This window comes from Salvia splendens, chromosome 13 (assembly GCF_004379255.2).
Source record: "Salvia splendens isolate huo1 chromosome 13, SspV2, whole genome shotgun sequence".
In the NCBI taxonomy this organism is placed as follows: domain Eukaryota; kingdom Viridiplantae; phylum Streptophyta; class Magnoliopsida; order Lamiales; family Lamiaceae; genus Salvia; species Salvia splendens.
Window position 1 is genome coordinate 7155538 of NC_056044.1, and position 19669 is coordinate 7175206.

General features: G+C 37.2%; 2 protein-coding genes and 1 pseudogene across 2 annotated transcripts; all 3 read left to right on the forward strand.

Moving 5' to 3' along the window:
* The first annotated feature begins 4395 nt into the window (after positions 1-4395).
* LOC121760415 lies at positions 4396-5650 on the forward strand (annotated as a pseudogene).
* A 4356-nt stretch (positions 5651-10006) lies between these two features.
* Positions 10007-10534, forward strand: LOC121761055 (small nuclear ribonucleoprotein SmD1a-like). The gene is made up of 2 exons (XM_042156641.1): positions 10007-10220; positions 10314-10534. The coding sequence occupies exons 1-2, from the start codon at positions 10043-10045 to the stop codon at positions 10373-10375; spliced, it is 240 nt and encodes a 79-aa protein (XP_042012575.1). The 5' UTR covers positions 10007-10042; the 3' UTR covers positions 10376-10534.
* Positions 10535-16689: 6155 nt separating this feature from the next.
* On the forward strand, positions 16690-19480 carry LOC121759926 (F-box protein At2g27310-like). Its single transcript, XM_042155503.1, has 2 exons — positions 16690-16844; positions 18136-19480. The coding sequence occupies exon 2, from the start codon at positions 18156-18158 to the stop codon at positions 19275-19277; it is 1122 nt and encodes a 373-aa protein (XP_042011437.1). The 5' UTR covers positions 16690-16844; positions 18136-18155; the 3' UTR covers positions 19278-19480.
* The last annotated feature ends 189 nt before the right edge of the window (positions 19481-19669 follow it).

Consider the following 19669-nt stretch of genomic DNA (forward strand, 5'->3'; position numbering starts at 1 on the left):
AAAAAAAATTATAGAAATCCATGGGTTTCATCTTAAAACTAATTGGTGATAAGAGGAGAGGCCTGTGAGACTTATATAGTGGATTGAGCTCTTTGTGTACACCGATGTGGGATATTATTATATTCATTTTTATGGTTCAATTGCCAACACCCTCCCTCAAACCCTTCAAGGTGAATTTTGGAGGGGTTGGACTTTTTTGTGATCGATTGGACAATCGGCCCAATTTTTTTTTGATCGGTTGGACCACTGGTCCAAATTTTCAACCCAGTTATACTGCTGGGTCAGTTAAATATGACCCACAGTCGGCGACCCGCTCTGATACCATGATAGAAATTCATGAGTTCCATCCTAAAACCAATTGGTGATAAGAGGAGAGGCCCATGAGACTTATATAGTGGATTAAGCTCTTTGTGTATACCGATATGAGATATTATTATATTCATTTTTATGTTTCAATTGCCAACAATACCTTCTCAAATACCTTTCTCCTTGGAGAAGAATTTTCATGAAAAGAAGGCAAATATGGTAGTTATAAGATTTTACCTCTCCATTGATGGGGTAAAGATATCTCTTCAAAATGGAAAAAAGGTATGATACCTTTTAAAATACCTCTCTCATTAGAGAATAATTTTTCATGAAAAAAGGTAAATAAGGTAGTTATATTAGTTTACGAGATGCAGTAACAAAACAGTTGCATTTGTTAATATCTTTCACTCTACTTGAATTGTTGTCACAATATCACCTAATATTTGACATGTCGTGCCTTTAGAACATGCCTCTTACTCTCTATGTGGCCTTTTGTTGTACTCCTTGTAGCAGGCAATTTTTGTAATTTTAATCTGAAGTATCATGGAAAAAATAATGAAGATTTACTTCCTATTTATAAATCTGAAGTGTATTGGGTAAGCCAATTTCATATTATTAATTTAAAAAATGGTAGATTAATACAGTAACAACTTTAAAAATGTTTCGGGCCTCTAAAAAGATCCTCTACGCAATCTATGCGCTTATTAAAAAGTTTCAACAAATATATTAAACTCTAATTTCTAATTATCTATTTTGTGGTAGACTTGCTTTGGGAAGGGAAATTATGAATTAATGACAACTTTTTAAGGAGTGGAAGCATTTATATTGTATTTTGTAAAAGGAAATGCTATGTGGCCACATTATGGTTGGCCATAAAATGGCATTTCAGTAAAATTTAGATGTTATAGCTCAAATAGGTCATTCAATGTTCCAATACCTTTACACTATTACCCTTTCTATTTAATTGTAATTGTTTTCCAATTTTATTTCCTTAATCCGATATTTACATTTTTTTAATTTATTTATTTTTTAATTTTCTATTTTCAGTAATTTATTTTTAAACAATTTTTTAGTCTAAGATTAAGTTTTTATCTTTCCCTAAATATTTTTCTATTAATCATATTAAATTGAAATCAATAATAACTAAGTTGTATGGTGCATTATAATATAATTCTAAAAATAAACATACTAATTATTTTTCATATACTATGATATAGTTGTGTTTACATAATTATCTTTTTCTCTTTATTTTGAATGTTAGGTTCTAACATAAATGTTATTTTATAAATAATAAAATCTTAAAATAGAAAAAAAAATTAAAACATGAAAATTCCCATCCCCAGTAAGTTTCTGCCATGTCCCACTGTCTTAAAAAAAATAATTCTCTCGGTGCATTATTTCTTTTTTAGTCCGTCCCATAAAAAAATATGCATTTTTTAATTTTGAAAACTCTTTTATCTTTATTGAGATGTGACTCATTCTCGACTAACAAGTAACAATACTTTAATTATTTTTAATATCTAAATGTAACCTTATCTTAGTACATAATAGTTTATGTATTTATATACTTTCCAATTATAAGTTGTGATATAATATAATAATAATAATAAATATTATTACTGTTAATATAGAATATAATACTATGTGTATATAACCTTGAATTCTATTAAGGTTATCTCCAATCATTTACGCCAAATTCAAACTCATTTGTGAGTATATATCACACCAAAAAGTAGTTTTACTCCAACCATTTACACCATATTTAAAATTTACACCATTTTTGGGTATTTGTCTCACAAAAATTTTGCAGTAACACCAAATATGACGTTAATCCGTTGAAACACTCAAAAATGGGTTTGGGTATGGTGTATGCTTGGAGAAATTGTCTACACCAAAAATGGGTTTTGGTGTATGATTGGAGATAGTCTAATTCATTTTTTTTTGCAGTTAACAGAGTATTAAATATTTGTTTTAATTTTAAATTGCATAATTTATAAGCATAGAATATAGTAGTAGTAATTATTCTTTGACACCAAAAATGTGACAACATAAAACAGAAAATCTAAATGTAGCCAAACAGCCACTTCATGAATGTATTTCATGGTTTTGGAATATCTCTTGAAACTCCATAAAGTCAAAACAAATTAGTGGCGAAAAGCTATAGCTGAAGTAGTACCATTATAGGATAATACTTATCCATAAAATTCTCGATTCCTAAACTACAGTAGTACCACTGTAATAATTAATTAATTATGTATTGTCATGTTATTGTCATTTTCTTATTAAGCAATATCTTCAGTTATTTTATGGAGTATATTAAGCAAAAATAGATTTAATAATAAAGGGTACAATGGACCAAAAATATTAGATGCTTTTTAGGTGAATTGATTACATTGAATCAGCATTAAATACATCAAAATTTTATTATTATTTTAATTTTATAGCGTCCATAATATGGCCATTTAGCATCACTCTTTTCTAAAAGTATTTGTAGTTTTGAAAAAGGAACCGCCTTCATGCTCTCTTTTTCTCCAGTGTTTCTTACAAAATGTGCACCGCAGGATTACCTTATCCCAGCTCTCGTTTACATCATTTTCCCGCCGAAAACAACTCTAGTGGCATTCATGTAAATTTTCACATAATTCTCACTTGATATCAGTATAGATATAGATTAGTTATGTTTCATTATCTCGTCAGCATGTAGTAGTATTTGGGTGTTAAGGATTTGTGATTTTCTCTCTACTCTTCAAATAGTGAGTTTGGTTCGAGACTTCGAGTCATCCGACATCGTGGCATTGTAATTAAAAAATATCTCTCGTACATGAATTGAAATTGGAATTGGAATTGGAATTGGAATTGGAATTGGTTTTACTATCATTTTTCTCATCGTCAGCTAAGCTCACAAAATCTGAAGTTACGGACGCTTCGAATTTAATTTGACCAATTCTCGGTTAAAACAAATCTGGAACCTTTAAATGGACTCGGGCCAATATAATAGTGAAAACCCATATTGCCTAATAAAGGCCCAAATACTACGATCTACCATGATTTTAGCAGCATAGCATTACTCCTACTTTCCACTGCGTAAACCCTCCCAATTTCAACAGAAGGAGAGCAATTTTTTTTTGAAAACTCCCGACGATGAAGGTGTGTTTTTTCTTGCTCATACAACGCTTTGATATGTTTGTTTACGGTCGAGTTACGATTAATGAATGATTTTTGGTTAGTTTTCTTCAACTGGATTGTCTCTTTTAATATATCCGGTCATTTTCCTTCAACTGGGCAAAGTGTGAGAGCGTACGAAAAAAGGTGGATAGATAGAAACTTTTCATTTTTTGGATGTGACTACTTTTTTGTGGACACACAAAATAAAAGATGCAACTATTTTCCATGGACGAGAGAGTACTATTTGACGTTCACCGCTTCATTAATTCAAGTGAACCTGCTAGCTTTTGGTGTCAAGATGTCAAAAATTAATTGTAGGTCTTATAATGTAAGATTTGAAGTAACTATAGTTTCTGACTTGCAAAAGGGAAAGATTGCTAGAATGAGATTACAGCTATCCGATGGTTTGTATAGTCAGTACTTGGTGTCTAGTCATGGTTTGATTCATCTAACTAAATTGTGTATAATAATACAATATTCTTGCTCAAACCAATATAAATAATGATAAATTGTCTTAATATAAGAAAAAAAGAAACATTTGTCTTATCACAATGTTAGAGTACTTTTATTCACATCTCTATTGCCTTTGATTATTTAAGTTACTCATATGCATATGCATATGCATGCATTGCTCAACTATTCATTAGTCGTATTGAGATGCATATTCTCTGAAGCAAGGCATCATATCAGTATGAGAGTAGTGTGTGCTGACAGAAGATTATTGAGATGAGAATAATTTTTTAGCATAACTTATTTTGCTCTGCTGGTTTAGAAAATACAAAAATCTAACTGCAGTTTCTGTTCCGCCTGGCGCCTGCTTATTTTATTGTCATCTCTATTTCCTTTTTATAGGTGTCAGATATTAGTATGAATTCTCTCTTAAAGATTACCCCCAAAATGCTATCAAAATCAAGACAATTACCCATGTTTCGAGCCCACAATCCGAGTATTCCTTCTCTCTACCTAAAAGTGGTATGGCGAAAGGATCCGAAGCTCGATCGAGCAATCGAGAGCGACAAGAAATGGCGACTCTGCTACCGGGTCGTCCGCGAAGTCCTAAATGAACCGGGTCAGGTAATCCCGCTCCGGTACTTAGCTAAACGCCGTGAACGGCTTCGTTTGCCCATTAAACTTGAAGAATTTCTTTCCCAAAATCCGGGCTTGTTTGATATATATAAGGACAGGATTAGGCCCAAATCTGACCTGGTTCCGTTCATCCGTCCCAGCAATAGATTGAACCGGTTTTTGGAGGAGGAGAAGTTGATCTACAGTAATAATGAGCCGCTTATAGTAGCGAAATTGTGTAAATTTCTCATGGTGGCGAAAAGTAGAGTTGTTTGTACTGAGAAATTGGTTGAGGTGAAGAGGGAATTTGGTTTCCCCAATGATTTTCTAGTGAGAATAGTGTCTGCGCATCCAGAGTACTTTAGGTAGCACGGATTACCCGGAGAGGGGCAGTCATACCTTGAATTGGTCTCTTGTAATGAGGAGTTTGGTAAGTCTGTTATTGAGAGGCGAGCAGAGGAGGAGTCGAGGTTGATGGGGATCAATGTGGCATTCGAGTGGAAGCTTCCACCGGGGTTCTTTTTCAAGAAGGAGATGAGGGAGTGGGTTAGGGACTGGATGGAGCTGCCTTACATTTCTCCATATGAGGATGTGTCTCATTTGGATCCTGCTTCACCAGAAATGGAGAAGAGGATGGTGGGGGTTTTCCATGAGCTGATCTCTTTGTCAATTTATAAGAGAGTGCCAGTGCCGATCCTAGGCAAGTTTTGTGAGGATTTTAGGTATTCTAATGGTTTCACGAGTGTGTTTACAAGACATTCTGGGATTTTCTATATGTCTTTGAAGGGTGGGATTCAGACAGCAATGTTGAGGGAAGCGTAGAAGGGTGAGGATTTGGTTGATCTCGATCCTGTGTGTGAGATAAAGAACAAGTTTGTTGAAATGCTGGAAGTGGGGTGGCGGGAGAGGGCTGAGTAATTGAGAATGCGCAGAGAAAGTGTTGGGAAGGATATGGAAATATTGGCCGCTAGGAATAAAGAACTCAAATGTGATGAGCAGAATACAGAATTATGAAGTCCGGAGAAATTAGCGAGTAGGAAAATCTACCACCGGAGGGACGTGTTCACTTGCGTCCAGAACAGACGCTTGATCTTTATTTGTGGCCTGTTGAATGCGACCGGAGGTAATGTTTGCCTGCGCATCCAGTTTCGTACGCTTCTGTAGAAATCTACCTCACACAAATGCTTTCCCGCAGTTTTACAACCTCGTCTAACAGTTGCACGGCGGCGCACCCATGATAAAGAAGAAGCAGTCACCGTTGTCAGAGCTCCCCAAGATAACACTATGCAACGTCCTGAAAATGGCAAGAGAAGGGTTATGTTGATCCTTTGTATATCTGTGTCACCGTACTATAGATTTGGAAATGTTCCATGTTGCTGCTAGATAGGTTTCTTCTGTAGAAATGGTTCATTTCTTCACACAGACGACGGGTTCGAGCATTCAGGACCAGTCACAGATAAAAAATAGTTCGTACAACCATGATGATTATGAGTGCTTTACTTCTATTCACTATATTTTTATTAATTTTTCTTACATCTACTCCATACACCCATAAAAAAAATAGTCTATGTTACCATGAGTGCTAATTTGGGTCCCCCATCATCGAAATCATGCGTGCGCCACTGAGTTTATCATACATGTGAAACTAGCACACATTGCCGATGTCGTATGTGCTCTAGTTTAGTACGAATTCATACCATGCATACCAAACTCAAACTCAGTATGTATGGTTTGAAATTGGAGAATTCAGATTGAACATCAAAGTGACTTCGAGTTGTCTAATGTGATGAACTTAAAAGGAATTTTATATGTTACTCCGTATAAATTTACTATTTTCACTTAGAAATAATGATTGTGCACATGTTACCAATCATCCTACACGGCACGGGTTTCAAGAACTCGTTAAATGCTTAAATATATGCGCATTACCTCAATCGCATATGAGGATTAGAGGGTGACAACTTCGACAAATTAATGTGAATGTGCAAAATGAGGGCTCGTTTGATTGCCATGATAGAAAATAGCAAGATAGTTATCTTAAAATAGCATTTTCGGGCCGAAAATGAGATAGTGTCTGATAGTATTTTTATGATGTTGTTTGATTGACAAGATAGTGTTTTATAGATAAGATGTACAATGACAAAAATGTCCTTGTTACTAAATATATTTGTATGTAAATGTGTATCTCTATTTTATGATTAAGTTAAATAAATGGGTGTTAATGATCATGCTATCAACAAAATTATTAACGATAATCAATATTGTAAGTACCAGACACAATGCGAGGTTAATACAAATCATAATTAAAATGTCCTAAGAAAAGATGAACAAATTAAAATTTCCATTGAAAATTTGAAAAAAAAGACTGATTTTGAAGAAATAACATTCTGACTTCAATTAATGAGAAGCCCAACTCCAAAAATACAATGAAAACACCACCAAAATCATTCAATAGAATGAGCTTTGAAGATTAACAAAAATTACTGAATTTGTCCACCTATTCAGCATCATGATGCTGAATTTGTCCCCTGATTCCTTCAAATACGTCAGTGCTTAGGAGATCAGCCACACCTCGCTCGTGATTCCGGTAGGGTAAAACATCAGAAACGTGTTGTACTGCAGATCAGCCCCGATGGCGCATATCCTAACGCCTCCTTCAATCGGAAAAACGAGTATCTAACTATCTTAGTGATCATCGGTGAGGCGACCTACGGCAGAGTGGAGGTAACCGGAGATCTGACGATTCTGGCGAGGCTGTGGAGGATCTCGAGCAGCGCAGCTGACTACGCGAGGATGAGCGGCTTCTCGACGCAGGCGTACACAGATTCGTGGTCGTGGCAATCGCGAAGATGCGAATGGGCAATTATTTCCACGATAGTAACAAGATTTTGCCAAGTTATTGTGGTGCGATGGCAACCGCGGAGATGTTAATTCTAGATTTTAACGAAATCGGCCAAAGTGAACCATTGCTACCATCGGTGGCAGCCGCTACCGTAGAGAGGGAGAGGATAGAGACGATTGAGAAATCTAGTGGGGTGAGAGAAGAGTTGCATAAGAGAGAGAAAGTGAGTGAAAGTGGGAGAGAGAGAGAGGGCAATAATGACTATCATAGAGAAACAGTACACTATCGCTGCTATTAGGTGGTATAGTGTATTCACAAATTTGTGGATAGTCCACCGGGCCTAGGCGGGCTTTTAGCAAATTTTCGGGCTTAGAGATAGTAGTATCATGACAACCAAAGCATAGATAAAATGGGCTATCTAGGGCTAACATGACAACCAAACGAGGCTTGAGGGTGATGATTATTTGAGATGATGCTAGAGAACATAAGAGCATCCGCAATGGAGGACGTCCCGCGCGAACGTCCGGCACCGTGCAAAGGTGACGCGGATACGGACATCCGCTGCGGACACCGGAGCCTGGGACGTCCGTCGCGACGTCCTTGCGGACGTCCGCCATTGCGTTGACCCCACGGACGTCCGCGTGGACGTCCCGATTATTTTATATTTTTTTTTGAAAATTCTATAAATACGGCTCGTTGAATTTCATTTCATTCGCACCACTTGTATTAACGAGTATCTCTCTCTAAGTTTCTTTTATATATCCAGAATGACTGGTAGTGGTAGTGGTAGTGGTTTTGGTGCGGACGTTAGCGGTCGATACCCCATGACGAGGTCGAGCGAGTCCGTGCATTTGCCGACATGCACCAAAAACAAGCTCATATTCGACTCCAGAACGATATAACTGAAGAAATATGGCAGCGAAGGGGTCGTCGTGGATGAAATTTTTATTTGTAGAAATGTACTTTTTTTAGTTTTTTTAAATGTACCTTTCTTTTTTTTATTTAATGAAATTTTTATTCCGTAATCGTTCCGTATATTTGAATTCCGTAAATTGTTTAATTCCGTAAATTATTTAATTTGGTGAATTTGTGAATTTTTATTAACGTGGGATGTCCTTATGGATGTCCGCCACTGTGCAGTGGGAAGTCCTTATGACGTGACAGTGCAGTGGAAAGTCCTTATGATGTGGCAGAAGGTGTTTTTGGGATGTCCGCCGGGACATCCGCACCACCGTGGATGTCCTAAGGGTGAAGTACTAAATTATTGATTTTAGAGAACATAAATTTGGTCATCATTGGGGTGAAGTACTAAACTATTGATTTTGGTCATCATTGCCAATATATGCTTTTGATCAAACCCATTTCTATGTAGAATTATGGTCCGAATCTAGAACGTTTAAATGGGTTCGAGCAAATATGTTAGTGAAGGCCCATTTCGCCTATAGAAGGCCCAAATACAACTTTCTATAGATCACTGAATTTAGTGTAGTTTCCCCTTCCCCTTCCACTTCCACTTCCACAACCAAAACCCTCCCCCCTTCTGCAGAAGGCGCTCACATTTCATTTTGAACAAAACCCTAAATCTCCGGCGGCGATGAAGCTCGTCAGGTGAGTTTTTCTTCCTCATACTCTGCGAAGATGCTTTGATTTGTTTGTTTTACGGTCGTGTTATGGTTAATGTCTGACTTATTGTTGTAATTCGAGCAGGTTTTTGATGAAATTAAACAACGAGACCGTGTCGATTGAGCTTAAAAATGGCACCGTCGTACACGGCACCATAATTGGTTTGTCATTTTCCCTGTGACTGTTTCGTTTATAAATTCACGTTTGTTCCTGAATTTTTTGTTACTTTTCCTGCAACTGGATTGTTTCTTCCGCTATAGTATACTATAATACTGTTTGAGCGTTCAGCAATTCATTAATTTAAGTAAACTTGCTAGCTTTCTGTGTCAAGATGTCAATAATGAACTACGTATGCTTACTTGAATCAAAATAAATATAGAGAAAATGCATATTTGGCTTATCACAGTGTCGAGCATTTCAAGTAGGGCCTGCATTCTTTCTTGCAATGCGGTGTCAAGATGTCAATAATGAATTGAAGGTCTTATATGTAAAATTTATAGTGATTTTGTTTCTGAGAAGCTGAAAGGCAAGAACATGAATTGTGTTTACAACTATCTGGTTGTTTTGTAGTCAGTACTCGGTGTCCGAGCCATAGTTTGGTTTGTCTAACTAAATTGTGTTTAGTTGAGTACTATAATATGCTTATTTAAACCAAAATAAATACTGAGAAAATGCCGGAGCATTTCAAGTAGGCCTACTTTCTTTCTTGCATTCCTGTTTAATGCTTTTAATCTATATCTTCAGTTTTAAATTATTGAAGCAACTCTCATATATTATGTGGAAATATCTTCAGTTTCCAGTATGAGAAATGCTGTTCCACCTGCTAATTATTTTTCACATTTCTATTGCCTTTGATGACCTAAGTTACTCGTATTTTTATGCATTACTGAACCCTTCATTAGTCGTATTCAGATCATATTCCTCTATGAAGCGAGACATTGAGATGAAAATGATTTTTTTTTATCATAATACAGTTTTGCTCTACTGGTTTGGAAACAGAAATCTAACTGCAATTTCTTTTTTATCGGTGTTGATATCAGTATGAATACTCACTTAAAGACTGTAAAGCTAACTTTGAAGGGAAAAAATCCTGTGACTATGGATCACCTGAGTGTGAGGGGGAATAATATCCGCTATTACATCCTTCCTGATAGCTTGAATCTCGAGACTTTGCTTGTGGAAGAGACACCTCGGGTCAAGCCCAAGAAGCCCACTGCAGGTATGAAAATACTCACGGAATCTCTCTTTGCAATTGTAGTTTGTCTTCTGTTCTAAAAGTGTATTCAAATTCTTGTATTTTATGTGATTTCAGGAAGAGCTGTGGGACGGGGCCGTGGCCGTGGCCGTGGGCGCGGGCGTGGTAGAGGCCGCTAAGTATGGTTCCCATCATCTAATTTTTGCTGGCCGTTTGTCATGTAAACATCTGTATTAAGAACTGAACTAGCTAAATGACTTGAATATGATCTGTGTGTTGTTTCCAGGTAAAGATCATTTTAATCTTAATTGAGATATCATGTATCTTTCTCTTTTTCATGACTCCTGTTCTGGTTTGATGTCTACCATATCTTTATTATAGTTTCATGTGTACTTCTCCAAGAATCATTTAAATTCCTCAACATCCTGAGTGTCTATACCCTTCTTCCTTAAACTACTGGTTGCATTTCTTTTTCATAAGATGTAGGTGAACATATTCCCTCTCTTTTCTGCAGTGGTCTTTTGTTTTTTTTCAGTTCCTAAATTATAGTAGTACTATGTTAACATGATATCTTGCTCTTAAATTGCATTCATATGGAGATTTGGATGTAGATGATTTTTGAGGGAGGTGTAAAGTAGTAGGTGATCTGTAAGATGTGACCAAGAATTGGTTGTATGTGTAAAGTCAATTATATGATGATATTTTTGTTTGGTCAAGAGTTCCCATCATCGCATTATGTTTGGGACTATATTTGTTTGTTTCGATTTCAAAATGGTGCCATCTCGCCATAAATGCTATTTGTGCGTGTTTCTCTCATGACCAACTTGCAATTAGATACTCCCTACTTATCTTCTTTTCTTCTTAATAAATGATCTGTATTTATGAATGACACGAGAACATAAGATGCAATAAGATTTTTTAGTGTCTTCACGGTGAATCAATTTGAATTTGACTGTATTGAATTAATTTGAGAAATAGACTGTTTAGGTCATGTAGTTTTAAGCGCTTACTGATAGCGTAATGTTTTAGCTCTTACAACTCAATTTTACGGGCCTAAGGGTATCCACAATAGCAGAGCCTGTGGCCCTGAGCTAAGCCACAAAACTTGGCCTGGGCCACCAAAAATACTTGTTCACGTTATAGTGGACAAGTCCAAGCCATCAAATTAATTATTTTTTTCATTTTTTGTATATTTTAATTTAAGTAGAATAAAAATTATCGGACTATAAACAATAAAAAATTTATAAACAATTTTTGAAAATATTAAAAGTGTGTGAGGTGAGGTGAAAATGTGTGGAATGAGGTTTTATAAATAATTTTTGAAATTATTAAAAAATAAAAAATAAAAAAAAATCAAAACTGGGCTGAGCCGCGCGCGGCTCACGGCCGCCACAATAGGGAGCTGCGGCTCTCGCCCTAGAGTCGCGGTCGAGCCGCCGTCGTGGCTCTCCCATGGGCGCACCCACCCGCCGCGGCCTTCCTTGGCTCTCGTAATAGGGAGCTGCGGCCGAGCCACACGCGAGCCACGAGCCGCGACTCCCGTATTGTGGACGCTCTAAATCAATAAAACTATATGAACATTTGAAAAAAAAAAAAAGAAATCATAAATGGTTACTTATTAGTTTAGAAATGGGTAATTAGAGCATCTCATGCCATTTACACTAAACTCAAATTCATTTTAGCGTAAATGTCACATCAAATATGATTTTATTTCAACTATTTACATTAAACTCAAACTTAAAGAATATTTTATATTATGCTTTTTTTACACATAAAATTTGAAAAAAAAAAATTGGGTTTGAATTTAGTGTAAACTTAAAGATAGACATTTTTTTTCTAAAAATAAAAAATGGGATTGGTTTTGGAGTAATATTGAAATTAATTACCTATCTCATTTTAGGTTTTAGTGTACCCTTGGAGAAATGGTCTTATAAACTAATTCCAACAAATTATAAACCCTTAACTTTTACATTTTAACATTTATATGTCGAAATTAGATGCAGACCATAAAAAAATGAAAAATTACTTTTTTTAGGGATGGAAATTAACTTTTTAGTGGTTTACCTATTACGCAAAAATTGTAGACTGCAGTGGAAATTTAGGCAGGGAGTCCATTTCCCTCGGTCTAGTTGAATTTCTTGCTGTCACTGTTCTAGTTTATTAGTATAAATAAAATTACCAGTTTGATTCGAAATTTCTTATTAGTTAACATTTAATTTTTCTCAATATTCAATTATATAGATGAAAATATGGTGGGATGCGCACGAGCATATACAATCTAACGCAATTTTAGTAAAACTTAGTACTCTCTCCGTTACATAGTAGATGACATAATTAAAAAATGGCACGAAATGAGACAAACTAAAAAAGAAAGTGTGACATCTATTATGAGACCAAGAAAATGCTATATTCTTATTAACAAATTGAATAGTAATATTTTTTCCCTAAACTATAGTTTGAGAAACATATTGCAACTTTCTACTCCATATCATTTTAGACAGAGAGAGTATAACTGTGTAACACAATATCTCAAGAATTTAGTGTTGAGACATGCGATTAAGGGTGCCCACAGAGGGGCGGACGATAGGCCGCCCGATGCCTCGGGCGCGCCATCGTCCGCCACTGTGGGTGCGCGGACGATGGACGATGCGTCGTCCTCGCCCGACAGATAGTCTGCGGAGGAAGCGCAGACGATATGGCATTGTCCGCGCCATCGTCCACCCACTGTGGGCGACGCAGACGATGATGGCGCGGACGATGCAACGCTTTTTTTTTTCTTTCGAATTTTGTCTATTTATTAAACCTCATTTCTCATTCTATTTTTCATACAAACATTTCTCGCATCTCTCATTTCTCTCATCTCTCACATTTCTCTATCTCTCACAAACCAAAATGAACCACGACGACGACCGGAGTTCCTCGGAGGGCGATAGTCTGACCTTGACTCAAGCCTTAAATGCAGTCGTTCAATACGCAATGGCGGAATGCTTAGCCGAAATGCAGCGCGAGGAGGCGGCGGCGGAGCAGATCCACAGGCCTATTCGACGTCGGACGTTTGTCCTCCGCGAACACGAACAACATGATTGAAGAAGTGTGGGCCCGTAACCGTCGTCGCTGAGTTTGCGTATTTTTTTAATTCGTATTGTCATGTATTAATTTTATAAATGAAATGAAGATTTTTCCTAATTTTTGTATTTATTTAAATAAAAGAAAATGCTTAGGGCGCCCCTTAGGGCGGCTTATAGGGCGTCTCACTGCAGGTGAAAGGGTAGGAGGATAAAATGCTGACGTGGTGGTGCATAAGCGAGTTTTAGGGCGCGCCTTACAGCGCCCCACTGCTGATGGCCTAAGAGCATCCGCAGCGGTGGCGGTTGGCGCCACCGCCGTCCGTGCCAGCGGCAAGGCGAAGGACCGCCACCGCTGCAACCGCGCCGCTGGCACGGCGCTGCTCGATGTATCGAGCACGTCCGTGCCAGCGGACGCACACGTGGCGGTCTCCCATTCGCCAACGGCATAGCCGTTGGTTTCAAACATTTTTTTATTATTTTTTTAAAAAATCGGATTTTTATTAAAAAAATCGATAAAAAAAAAAAAAAAAAAAATTCACTTCCCCAAAAAATTATATCCTTTTATAACCGTTTTTCCCCACTTTTTAATTTTTTTTTATTTTTTTTACCCCAAAAATACACACTTTCATCTATAAATACCCCCAATTTCACTCCAAAAAATTCACACTTTCACTACACAATTCTCATCATCAATCTCTCATATCCATTTTCATCTTCCTCTCACACCCTACAACACCACTATGTCCGGTAACGACGACAACCCAAGCGGCTCTCACGGTTGGAACCCCGAATGGTTCGGTTCGCAACCGTTTCATAGTCCGGAAACGGAATATTCGGCCCCTCCTCTCACCCAAGATTCGGGCGTTCCGAGTGGCTACCGGCCATACCCAATCGACGATCAAGGTGCCTCCGATGGGCGCTACGGGTGGACACCGGAGCCTAGGCCTCGCGCCCCTTCCCAAATGCCGAATCCTCCATCTCGCGCCGGTGTCCGCACACCGTACTCACCGGCGGAGATGGAAAGATTGTTCAAGGCGTACTTGGAAATCTCCGAAGATGCGGTGGTTGGAACGAACCAATCCGGCGATCACTTTTGGTGGCGCGTCTCTAGCCGGTACAATGCACACCGGCCGCCGGGAACGATCGAGCGCAACGAGAGTATGGTGCGCAACTGCATCGGCCGAGCCAACGAAGAAATTGGCAAGTTCAACGGCTATTTCATCCAGGAGTCCCGGAATGCCGGGAGCGGCCAAAGCGAGGTCGACATCATCACCGCCTCGCTGAGCACCTACCAATCCATGAACGGTAAGTCGTTCAAATATCTTAACGTTTGGCAGGAGACGCGGACGCACCCGAAGTATAAGGGAGGCATAACATCCTCCTCTAGCGGCTCCTCCAAACGCTCACGGTCGGCATCCCTATCCGACGCCGGCGAAGAAGTGGCTAGCCAACTCGCCGAAGCTAACTTGGGTAGCCCCGATGCCCAACCAAGCGGTTCCCGACGCCGACCGCAAGGTAGGAAGAAGGCGGCGGCCGAACGACGTCGCGCCGCGACTCCATCTGCCCCTGCTCCCGAACCCGCACCCTATGTTCCACCTCCACCCCCGAACAACTCGTTGTGGGCCCTTTTGGCCCAACTCAATATGGCCGATAGGTCAACTATGACCCCCACGCAACTTCAAACGCACGAGTCCATGATATTGGGTCTCCAAAAACAATTGGGGTTGGTGCCGCCGGATGCGTAGTCTTCCTCGGGTTATATTAGCCAATAATTATGTAATTTTTAATTTTTAGGAGTTTAATTATGTAATTTTTAATTTTTAGTATTTTAATTATGTAATTTTTAATTTTTAGGATTTTAATTATGTCTTTTTATTTTATTTGTAATTTGTTATTTTTATTGTGGTTTTTTAATGAATTTTAGTATTATGAAAATGTTTTTGTGTTATTGAATTTTATATTAATTGTGCTCGTCCTTGCGGAAGAGCACAGTTGTGGGTGTTGTGCTCTTGCCAGAGAGCAGGCATGAATAGTACCGCCCGGGCCCACAACCGTGCCGCTGGCAAGAGCACGGTTGTGGATGCTCTAATGTTTATACCAAAAAGTCGTCGTAGGGTCGCAAGCTCATAAGCAGAGTATCTATTCGAATCTCAATTCAATTGTTTTTAAGTTTCAAACATTAAATTCTGAGTGTACAGTATACTACAATATCCTGTATCCATATCCAAAACAATTAATTCGGGACCCAACAAAGCACAAGATATTTTGCACAATCTACAGACCGACCTATTAAAATATCTCCGATAATCTTGCAAACTTTTTAATAAACATTTTTTTGTATTACAATTTGCTAAAATACTAGTTTTATTGCTTAATTAATAAAAAAAATATCACATGATTCATATGGAGTTTTTTTTGGGATGTCTCACGATAGTATATTAAGTTATTACTTTTTTGACATTCTCTTTTTTACTTTTTCATTTTTTATCCTCTTAATTTTTTATCTCTCATTTAACTAATAAAAATTTATTCTTTAATTTCGTGCTGAAAAGAAATGTATTTTTTTAGTAAGGAAAGAAGAGAGTATGAATTTTAATGCAATTATATAGATTACAAGATCAAAAAATAATTTAGATAGTATTAATGGATAGCGAGACTATATCATTAATACTAGTACTCCATAATATATGATGATTTTTTAAAAATAAAAATAGATTAATTTTAGGAGATAACCAAAATGATAAAATGAAAATTATTTTAGATACACCCTTGACATTTTTCATTTTAAGCTTATTCTACATTCCAAGAAATTATAAACTTTTGACATCTTAATTTTAAATTTTCATTCTACATTTTACTAACTCATTTACATGTTTTATTTATATATACAAGTTTTACAGGAGTAATAAATATGATACTCCTGCATTTTACTCGTATCCAAATAATAGTTTGTTTTCTCTATTTTGATTTGTCCCACAAAATTAGTCTAATTCCTTACTAACAATACCCAAATTATTTTTTTTCTATCTCTCGTATTTTATTAATTTTGCATTAAAATCGTCCTTAAAGTCTCTATTTTTAAGCCACGGAGGGTATAATATAATAAAATTACACAATAATTATATTTTAAAGTCCCCCTTATCTTAAGTGATTGTATTTATTTTTGGGTTGTCCCAACTAAAATGATATATTTCCTTTAATTTTGGCAAATATCAACACTTTTTTTTTACTTTTCTCACTTTATTCAATCTATTTTTTTCTATATTTACTTTATTTTCTATAATTTAGCATCCCAAAAATGAGGGTCTCACTTCTCTCACTTTGTGTATATAATCTAACAAAATCAAGTAGGCCTATAAAATCTCATTTTGGCAGGTCATTATCAGATTGTACTGTATTTTTGTTTTGGTAAAGCACTACTTTCAGATATTTTACTTTGAGATATTTTTATCATACCCTTATAAATGGGAGTATGATTTTGCTTAGCGAGAGGATTTCTATATCTTTGCTCCTTCAGTTACCTGTTTTTGACGAGTAGTAAAAGGCGATTCGGGAAATTAGGGTTTTAATCTAATTTCAGGTGCGTTCCTTTTTTGAGCGAATGTGTTTTAACATGCGCCAGAATCTTGTTTTTTTTAGGATAGTGGAAATTTGACCTATTTTCAATCTCTATGTATGATATAGGAATCCTTTTGCTATGCCATTTTAGAATTGTTGCTATTTACTTGCTTAGGCTTTTCAAACCAGCATAATTGGATACTGCAGAGTAATGGAATTTGGTGTTAAGCCAAGAATATACATACATATAGCCTCCCTATTCCCAAACTATGTATAGGTCACGAGTCAAGATTAAGCCCTAAGATTTTGTGTTGCTGTCCATAAAATTTGTCCTCTCTTCATGTATGAGTTTAAAATGAGAATTCTATGGATTTGGTGTTTGAGCTTATTCGTTTCCCTAAATTGATTTGCTTGCTCGCTCGAATTTGCATTTTCTCTTGTATACAATTGAGATTACTTTACTGAGGAAGTTGACAGTTTTTGTTGATTGGTCAGTTACTAACATATTATTCATAATTTTGGTATTCTGGCTTGGTTTTTGTATGCGAACGTAGCTTTTCTGGTCATGGATTAATTCACCAAAAAATCCTATTCAAATTATTAAATCATGTTAAGTTTCACCAAAAATCCTATCCTTATTTTAGATCTCTTGGGGATAATATGATGGGTTATTGGTTTATGATGATGTTATATAGGTGACAAGAATTCTAGGGAAGCATCCTGTATACTCAAGCTTAGTCGACCATCATCTGTAGGGTCAAAAAATTTGTTCTGTTAGCTAATTAATTGATGGAAGGAGGGGTGTAAGACTTTAAATGAGTACACATCAGGGTTCATCATAGTTCATGTGCATCTGGAGGTTTTGAAATGTTAGGTCCTGAAATTATAATACTTATGTAACAAATGATTGCTATCGACAATCTCCCTGAATCACCTGAAGATGATTACTAAAGGATTCTGAGTTGATTAATCACATGAAAACAGGGGATGGTGATGGTTGTATAAGGTTTTAAAGCTTTATGCAGCTGAAAACTGAAACGCTACCTGAAATGCATTATCAGAAGATATTTATCTAATGATTAGTAAGTTTAGAACAAAAAACTGTTTTGCAGCTTCGTCATTCGCTTGTTTGTTTGTTTATTGACAGTATGAATTGGCTGTAGAGTGAGAAAGGTGCATTTGAGGATGGCCTTTGCCAAATGCATCAATGCTTGAATACCTGCTTCGTAGTTATCTATGTAACTTTTTTTTATGCTATTACAGTGCTATCTCAGCTTGTTTACCTTCATCCATAATTTTCTTACTTATTTCAGATGTTAAAAGAACATTAAAAATGTCAGTCTCATCAGCGGATGGTATGGCATCATTGAGCAGCGATCTTTGCTATGAAATACTAAGGCGTCTCGATGGTGCTAACCTGGCTATTGCAGCGTGTACTTGTGCTGCATTCTCTTCTATCTCAAAAGAAGAGAGACTGTGGGAAGATGTATGCTCTTCCATGTGGCTTTCGACAAACAGCAACGATGTGAAAAATTTGATCGCTTCAGTTGGTGGATTTAAAAAGTTTTATGCTGATTGTTTCCCCCTCATAGTAAATAAGGATGTTCCCGAATTTCACTGTTATGACTATTATGATTATCCTCAAGAATGGACTGAAGCTGACTACTATGGGGATGAGGATGAAGTAGAAAATATCTCACCATCAGATTTCGTGTCGATTGTGGATATCAGATATAGAGAGAAAACGATTTGTTCTAAAGTCATCTGGGGTATTCCCTACGCGAATGGCTCTAGTGGTTGGTTCTACAATTGTCCTTTTCGTCTGGATCTACTTGCAAACAATGCAAGAGATGACGAGCAAGCAGATGACGTCGTGCTCTCACTATCTGATGGCCAGCCTCGAAGTTGGTCGATTGAAAGGGAGAGAAAAGATGGGAAGCTATGGCAAGAGCTTCGCGATGGAATCAGGCTTAGTTGGATTCTAGTCAACAAAAAAACAAAAAAGGCTGCCAATCTCTCGAGTTGGAGTCCTACAGGAGGGCAGAGACATTGGCCTACCGACAAGGATTTCTTGATACGATTCGGTTCGATTCTCCCTGCAAAAGACATTCTTCCATGTCAAGTAGTGGAGTGCATCCTTATCATGAAGTTCAAAGTGGTCGTTGTGGAGGATGGAGGCTCCCACACCACTCTCAAACTGTCTGAACTAAGCATGCAGCTTGGAGACATGGAAGGTTCTCATGTCAATGGGAGAAACAGCTTGCTCGTTCTCAAAGAAGCGCTCAACTGCCGTAGGAGCAAGAACTACAGTGAGGCCCTCGAATCATGTCACTTGTACTCGAAAGTCCAGAGGGAGCTCAAGGAGAAGAAGATGAGATATGAAAGCAGGTTAGATACAGTTTGGATTTTAGGAAGTATAGTTGCTTGCGCCACATTTTGTTTATACTGTTTGTGAAAATCCCTATGGCTTGTGTGTTATGGGGCGCAGTTTTGTTGTGTGCACATATTGTTTGTATCTTCGTCTTCCCTCACCACTAAACGTTGCTTGTATAGTAAATTATCTTCGACCACCTCTACATAGTTCAAAGAGTTGATCAAATGTTTCTACCTTAATGCCCTTATGTCATTATTAATCGTTACATGTACTGTATTTCTTTAGTTTTGTATGTCAAGTATTTACAGCCCAAGAAAGAGTAGCTATATATAGTAGTACTAGTATTATACATCGATTTTGGTGACCCTAAAATTCGCAATCTCGCCCAATTCTTCCACTCTTTTGCAGTCAAAATTTCAAGTTTCTCCATAATTTAGTTGAATTTACATACACAGATTATATCCATATGAATA